Raw genomic sequence first — 7,880 nt, 5'->3', positions numbered from 1 at the left:
GGGCTGTTCGACAGTGGAATGCACTCCTTCCTCGGAGGGTGATAGAGTCTCCTTCCTTGGAGGTCTTTAAACAGAGGCTGGATGGCCATCTGTCAGGGATGCTTTGATTTGGATTTCCTGCATGGCAGGGGGTTGGACTGGATGGCCCTAGTGGTCTCTTCCAACTCTATGATTCTATGATTCTATAATCCACCTGCACTCTCAGATCGGCTGGGAAGCAATTGTTGAGGGTTCCTAATACGAAGTACATCTCGACTGCACAGAGGGCATTTTCCATCTCGGCCCCGCAGTTTTGGAACTCTCTTCCCGGCGAGCTCTGCTCAGCCACCTCCCTTGACCTGTTTAGGAAGAAGCTGAAGACCTACCTCTTCCAACAAGCTTTCCCCCATGCGTTGTGACATCTGTTCTCCCCCCATTACACTGGCACTTTTAAGCTAGTTTTAGTTGTGGTTTTTAATGTTTGCAATTTTTTTATTGTGTTTTTAAATCGTGTTTTAAAATTGGTGTAGTTTCGTGTGTTTTTATGATGTGGATACTGTTGTAAATTGTACATAGTTTTGTACTCTTGTAACCCGCTTTGATCTCTTTTGGAAAAGCAGGCTATAAATACAGTATTGTTGTTGTTGTTGTTGTTGTTGTTATTATTATTATTATTATTATTATTATTATTATTATTATTATGATGGCTGTCCTCCAACCAAATGTTTTCCATAATGCTGGTATTTCTATAGTTTCTCTTTAATGTGAAAAGGCATGAAATTTCATAAAAATGTTTCCTACAGTCCTATGGTCCCTTTAGTTTGTCTCCTGTGTGGACTCCCTCATATTCGAAAGGTGTGAATTTTGAAGAAAATATTTCAGCTATAACAACTGAATGATTTTGCTCTTCTGTGAACTCTTTGAGGATTCAAAGGATGCCAAGTTTGAGGAAAGCATTTCTCACACTCCTCACATTTTTATTGTCTCTCTCCTGTGTGGACTCTCTGGTGCCTCACAAGAACTGACTGATGACCAAAACCTTTCCCACACTTCTGGCATGTGTATGGTTTCTCTCCTGTGTGGACTCTCTGATGGATCACAAGATTTGACTTCTGAGCAAAACTTTTCCCACACTCCTTACATGTGTATGGCTTCTCTCCTGTGTGGGTTATCTGGTGCCTCACAAGATGTGAATTCTGAGAAAAACCTTTCCCACACTTCTGGCATTTGTACGGTTGTTCTCCTGTGTGGACTCTCTGATGGGACACAAGACATGACTTCTGAGCATAACCTTTCTCACACTGCTGGCATTTGTACGGTTTCTCTCCTGTGTGGATTCTCTGATGAATCACAAGAACTGACTTGTAGACAAAACATTTCCCACAATGCTGGCATTTGTATGGCTTCTCTCCTTTGTGGATTCTCTGATGCTTCACAAGACCTGACTTATCAGCAAAACCTTTTCCACACTCCTGGCATGTGTATGGTTTCTTGCCTGTGTGCACTCTCTGATGGACTACAAGAAATGATTTCTTAGCAAAACCTTTCCCACACTGCTGGCATGTGTATGGTTTCTCTACTGTGTGGACTCTCTGATGCCTCACAAGAGTTGACTTCTGAGCAAAACCTTTTCCACATTTCTGGCATGTGTATGGCTTCTCTCCTGTGTGGACTCTCTTGTGCATCACCAGACCTGTCTGATGAGCAAAACTTTTCCCACACTGCTGGCATGTGTACGGTTTCTCTCTCGTGTGGACTCTCTGATGGGATGCAAGAATTGACTTCTGAGCAAAACCTTTTCCACACTGCTGGCATGTGTATGGCTTCTCTCCTGTGTGGATCTTGATGATTCACAAAGACTGACTTGTCAGCAAACTCTTTCCCACACTCCTGGCATTTGTACGGTTTCTCTTGTGTATGGACTCCTGATGGGACATAAGAGGGACTTTCTGAACAAAACCTTTCCCACAACTGCTGGCATTTGTATGGTTTCTCTCCTGGTGGAGTCCTGATGGGACACAAACGCTGACAATTGTAGCAAAACTTTTCCCACACTGCTGGCATGTGTATGGTTTCTCTCCTGTGTGGAGTCTCTGATGGGACACAAAGGCTGACTTGTAAGCAAAACTTTTCCCACACTGCTGGCATGTGTATGGTTTCTCTCCTGTCTGCATTCTCTGGTGCCTCACAAGGGATGACTGGTGAGCAAAACCTTTTCCACACTCCTGACATGTGTATGGCTTCTCTCCTGTGTGGACTCTCTGATGCTTCACAAGCTTTGACTTCTCAGCAAAACCTTTCTCACACTGCTGGCATTTGTACGGTTTCTCTCCTGTGTGGACTTTCTGATGCCTCACAAGATGTGACTTTTGAGGAAAGCATGTCCCACACTGCTGACATTTGTACGGTTTCTCTCCTGTGTGGAGTCTCTGATGGGACACAAAGGCTGACTTGTAAGCAAAACTTTTCCCACACTGCTGGCATGTGTATGGTTTCTCTCCTGTCTGCATTCTCTGGTGCCTCACAAGGGATGACTGGTGAGCAAAACCTTTTCCACACTCCTGGCATGTGTATGGTTTCTCTTCTGTGTTGTTTATCCAGTGGGTCATAAGATCTCTATGCACTTTCAAATGTGCCATAAGTAGTGAATTGTATGCAAAGCATTTCCCACACGTCCAGCATTTATGTGGTTTCTTTACTATGTGGGCTTCTTGATAGTTTACACTATACAATTTAGAAGCAAAACCTTTCACACATGAAATTTCACACCTGAAGTGTTTCTTTAGGGAATGAGACCTCTTGCAAAGCACAAGCCCCGTATTTTGGGGAAACAATTTCGCAGATACATTGTGTTTGTGGGGCTCCTCTCTGATATAACCTTCCTCTTCTGAATGTTGACCTTGCTTAGTAAGTTCCAGTTTTTGCCTAGAACTATGCTTCCCATACTTAGGGCATACATATGTTTTCCTCCAGTCTTCTGCTGTGAAGAAGAAAAGCAGAAAATAATAATTTTGTGAAAAAGCATCTCAGAGTATGGGAAGCAGATTAAAGACAAATGAATCATCAGAACAAAAGAAGACATGCTATGCTTCCTTTTACGGTATAAATCCAGACTATCTAATAGCTTGTATCTTCCCACAAGAGCTTCTTTGAGTGTTACAAGCTTCAAGGGAAGGCTTGCTCCAACCCTCCAGCAGATTTTGACCATAGAGTCATGCTGGAGGACCTCTAAATGCCTAGAGAGGCAACCTCTGAGGTTCTTCCAACATGAATCTAGCTTCCAGCAGAAATATCAGGGATTGTAAATAAATATATAAAAACCTGCTCCTCAGCCAGCTTTTAAGCTCCACATGAATACATTTTTATTCATGCACCACCCCCAGGATGTTTTTTAAACACTTTCTGTTTTAAATGCCTGTCTAAACAAAAAACCTTAGCTTGCTATCAGAAGGATGATAAAGAAGAAGCCATTCTGGTCTCCCTGGGCAGGGAGCTTCAGAGTCCAGGGCAGCCATGGAGAAGACCCTCTCTTGGGTCCCCCCCAACTGTGCTTGCGATGGGCCAGGACAGAGACAAGGCCCACTCCTGAAGATCCTAGCACCCGGGATGGTTCATACAAGGAGATATGATCTGTCAAATAGCCCAGATTTGAACCTTTTAGGGCTTTATAGGTCATAACCAGCATCTTGAATTGTGCCCGGAAACAGACTGGCAGCCCATGGTGCTGTTTCAATAGGGGCATTGTGTGAGGTCTATAATCTGTCCCTGTTAACAGTTTGGCTGCAGTTCTTTGGACTAGCTGAAGTTGAAGAACACTCTTCAAGGACAGCCCCAAGGAGAGCACAGTACAGTCGTCCAAACTGGATGTAACTAAGGCACCTACCACCAAAGCCAGATCTACCATTTGAAGGAATGGGAGCAGCTGGCACACAAATTTTAAATGTACAAAAGCACTCCTGATCATTGCAGAGAACTGGGACTCCAAGTTCAAAACTGAGTCTAGGAGTAGTCCCCAAATTGTGAACCTGTGTCTTCAGGAGTACTGTAACTCCATCTAAGACAGGCTGAATCTCTATTCCCCGATCTGCCTTCCAAGTGACCAGGAACACCTCTATTTTGTCTGGATGTTTGCATCTGAGAAGAGATGTAGGACTTATCCTGGAAGCCAGGTGGAGAGCATCTGGATAAAAATTAGAGGGGAAAGAAGCAACAGTGGAACACACTGCCTCTGAGTGTGATGGAGTCTCCTCCTTTGGAGGTTTTTAAACAGAAGCAAAATTCAAAGTGCTGGTTTTGACCTATAAAGCCCTACACGGCTTATGGCCACAGTATTTGAGAGACCATATCTCTCCATACGAACCTGTTAGAGCCCTAAGATATTCTGGAGAATGCTTTCTTTTAGTCTCACCAATATTGAAGACTCACGTGATGAGAACACTAGACAATGGCTGCTCCCATCCTTTGGAATACCCTTCTGCAGGAGGCTAACCTGGCCCCTTCCCTTCTTACATTTCACTGGCATTTTTATTGAAGCAAGCTTTTAAAGATAAAGTTGGACCTCCATATACGTGGGTATGACACTTGCAATTTTGATTATTCCCGAGGTCAAGGCAGTCTATGTGTGCACTTCTCCTCCTCCTCCCTCCCAGATTTTTCTCCTTCAGAGGAAAAAGCTCAGGAGGGAGAAGCTGGGAAGGGTGTACATCCAGCTCCTTTCCCAGTGGGAACAGCTTCCTTCCTAAGGCAGTTACTCCACTGGGAATGAGGCAGAGGGGAATAGATCCTCCTCACCCATTTCTTGGTGGGATAGGTGCCTTGGGTAGACATCCTTAGTAATACTCATACTTGACCTCTGCTCTTCATTCTTGCAGAGATCTTCCATTATTGTCACCCTGTCACACACGCTATTGCTATTGCCCACTAGCTGTTGGCACATTTCTTCTGCCTCTTCAGCAAAAGCCTGTCTTAGGAGACTCTACTACCAGCCATACTCTGTCAGCATAGCTTCTTGCCTCACAGAAGCATGCAATCCAACTGCATTTTTAAATGAAAATAATCAATAAAGGAACAAGAGAGCCTAACTAACACAGCCTATAATCCCACAGGTTTCTTCCATGATCTGCATATACAGGGCTCATTCATTTCCCATCGGGACCCTCTTCAAAGTAATGCTGCCAGTACACACACGAACACACACTGATAATGATGGCACAGCACAGCGCAGAAAACAAACTAAAGACAGAGTCAGGATTCTAGAAGTCACAAAAGCCAGTTCAGTCCAAGGTCGAGGAAACCAGAAGGTGTGGGTAGTCAAGGTTGTAGGTTCAAGGATAGCCACAGATCTAGGACGCCAAGGGTCCAGGAACAAGAACAGAGGAGCCAGCCAACAGCACTCACTGCAAGGAACTTGTGATAAACTCTGGCAAAGGGTCAGCGTTCTCCAGCTGCCTTAAATCACAGAACCATTCCCTTATCACAGCTGTATTTTATTTACAGAATGCTTCTCTGCAAGCCTCTTTGACCACCGCAGACATGCCCTTTCAGCTCTCCTTTGGCTAAAGGAAGGAATCTCCTTGCTTTGCTGTTCTAAGTCTCCCAAGCTTGGCACTTTCACTGGGGCAAGACTGGGCTGCTGAACCTCAGGCTCCTCTGGAGGAGACCACACAGAGCCACAACCACTAGTGCTGGGAGATCAGAGCTGGGGCCTGGCAGGGCACAACTGGAGCCTGGCACAGCCTCAGGTACCTCCTGCACCTGAGGAGCCAAGTCCTCCTCCTCGTGCTCCTCTTGGCTGGCCGTGACATAATGTATCTGATAATGGCATTATTATAAATGAATCTTGAAAGAGAATACATAATCATCCATGGAAAGACAGAACCTTACCAAGAAAGTGCATGATCCCAGAGATCTCTGCCGTGATCTGCCTGTGCAGGGCTCTCCGGTCTGGATCCAGCAGGGCCCACTCCTCCTGGGAGAAAGACACGGCCACCTCCTCAAAAGTCAACAGGCTCTAAAGACAGAAGAAAAAGGTTCTTGCTCACACTGGACATCAAGATGGCTGCTGGTTGTGGCAATTAGAACAAAGCACTCTCACCGGCTGATACAGCTCCAAAGGCAGCTGAGATGAGACTGATTCTTCTGCCAACACCAGCATGACCAGCAAAAGGGCCCAAGCTCAACTCAGGCTTGCATCCTTCTGACGTTGCTAAAATGAGTACCCAGACTGTTGGGGGCAAATTAGCTTACTTGCTAATTAACTTACTTGCTGTTCACCACTATGATCTTTGGAATAGCGGTATATAAATAAAACAAATTATTATTATTATTATGAACATCATAAACAAAGTCTCACAAAACTGGAGCCTCAGCCCATGACATTGTTACAGAAATCTCAGGAATCAAGGCTTGGTCTAAGCCACAGGTCTGACGAACAAATGTGCTGAGAATTCAACGTTTATTCTAAATTGCCAGCGGACTTCCGGTTGAGACGTCAAGGCAAACGGAGGCAAGTAGCTTTGCTCTGTCTCCTAAGGTCCACCGCGGACTTGTTTAAGGCTCCAATATATATCTACATCTTTGGAGCCAGAAAAGTCCCCCAAATTGGAGGGAGATTTGGGGCGAGGGCTGTCGGGGTCCCCAGAGTCCTCGTTTTGCCCTCCTGTGCTGGGAAGCCGTCGCGGGAGAGGAAGAGGTCTCGACGAGAGTCGCAAGGCAGCCGACGCGGTGTGAGCCTAACCTTCAGTACACAGCTTTGGCTACAACTTTAAATCATCAGAAGAAACCTTGTTTTAAACCCACACAGGGTTTCACACTAGTCTTGATTTGGGTGGTTCGGATTGGAATAACAAAAAGACTTTGGAAACTTGTCTATCTCTGGCTAATAGAAGGAGAAGAAGAGAATAAGGAGACAGCTGCGCTTTTGTCTCTCTCTCACTTTGATTATTTACTTGGAGCTGGATCTTTCTCTTTTGGCGGTCTTGGCAGAGCCTAAAAATAAGGTGTATCTCTTTAAGTGAAGGAAACTCGCTGGGAGCAGCTGCTGGAGAACTGCTAGCATCCAACTCAGCTGATAACGATCGTTGAAAAGCTTAAAGAGCGTTTCTATTTCGCTGTGGGCATTTGGCTAATTACAGGCAGGTGTAGTTTTTTTTCTTTTGTTATTACAATTGACACTGCCTTGAAATAACACCCTGAGGAAAGTCGCGGTTAGACTGCTATTGATAGAATAAATACAAGACAAGTAGTTAAGAAAGAAAGTGAGGTGCCCTTGAATTTGAGTTGATTCTGGACTATATTTCTGGCTCGTGGCTTAATTATTTGTTACATCAGAAGTAAGTATAAATAATATCAAATGGAGACAAGGCAAACAAAACTAAAAGGATAATATGAGTGGACAATTTCAGGAAATAGAAGAGATCTACAGACCTCCAAATAAACAAACAGGATTTAACTGTAATAATACTAGAGGAACTACGAGTTCAAAAAGTCTTTAAGGCGGAAATAAGGGATGAACAAAAAGCCTAAGGGAAGAAATAAGATTGGACTTACAGACAGAAATACATGGCATAGGGAAGAAAAATTGACAGTCTGAACAAGAATTAAGGAAATTAAGGAGGAAGTTATTGAATTAAGAAAGACGGAGAATTGGAAAATAAGATCGAAGAGATAGTGAAAATACAAAATAAAAGAAGAAAGAGCTCTATGGGCACAGGAAAAGAACAACGAGATAGAGCAATTAAAATAAGAGGCCTCCCTGAAACAGAAGGGAAAATTTGGAGACAAAAATAATTCCAGCCCTAGCCAATTTTCTGGACTCCCCGGAAGATCTGATCAATGTTCAAATTGATAAGTTGTTAGAATATTTTCCAAAGTAGCCCAAGAAAAAGGACTGCCGCGTGCAT

At 44.1% G+C, this 7,880-nt stretch overlaps 1 protein-coding gene across 1 annotated transcript; it reads right to left on the bottom strand.

Moving 5' to 3' along the window:
* Nucleotides 1–662: 662 nt before the first annotated feature.
* Nucleotides 663–1,837, bottom strand: LOC121923040 (zinc finger protein 300-like). The gene has a single exon (XM_042453147.1). It carries the CDS (start codon nucleotides 1,662–1,664, stop codon nucleotides 957–959), a length of 708 nt encoding a protein of 235 aa, XP_042309081.1. The 5' UTR covers nucleotides 1,665–1,837; the 3' UTR covers nucleotides 663–956.
* Between the last annotated feature and the right edge of the window lie 6,043 nt (nucleotides 1,838–7,880).

This window comes from Sceloporus undulatus, chromosome 2 (assembly GCF_019175285.1).
Source record: "Sceloporus undulatus isolate JIND9_A2432 ecotype Alabama chromosome 2, SceUnd_v1.1, whole genome shotgun sequence".
NCBI classification, from domain to species: Eukaryota; Metazoa; Chordata; class Lepidosauria; order Squamata; family Phrynosomatidae; genus Sceloporus; species Sceloporus undulatus.
Note: the sequence above shows the minus strand (reverse complement) of the source record. Positions and strands in the feature narration are given on the sequence as shown.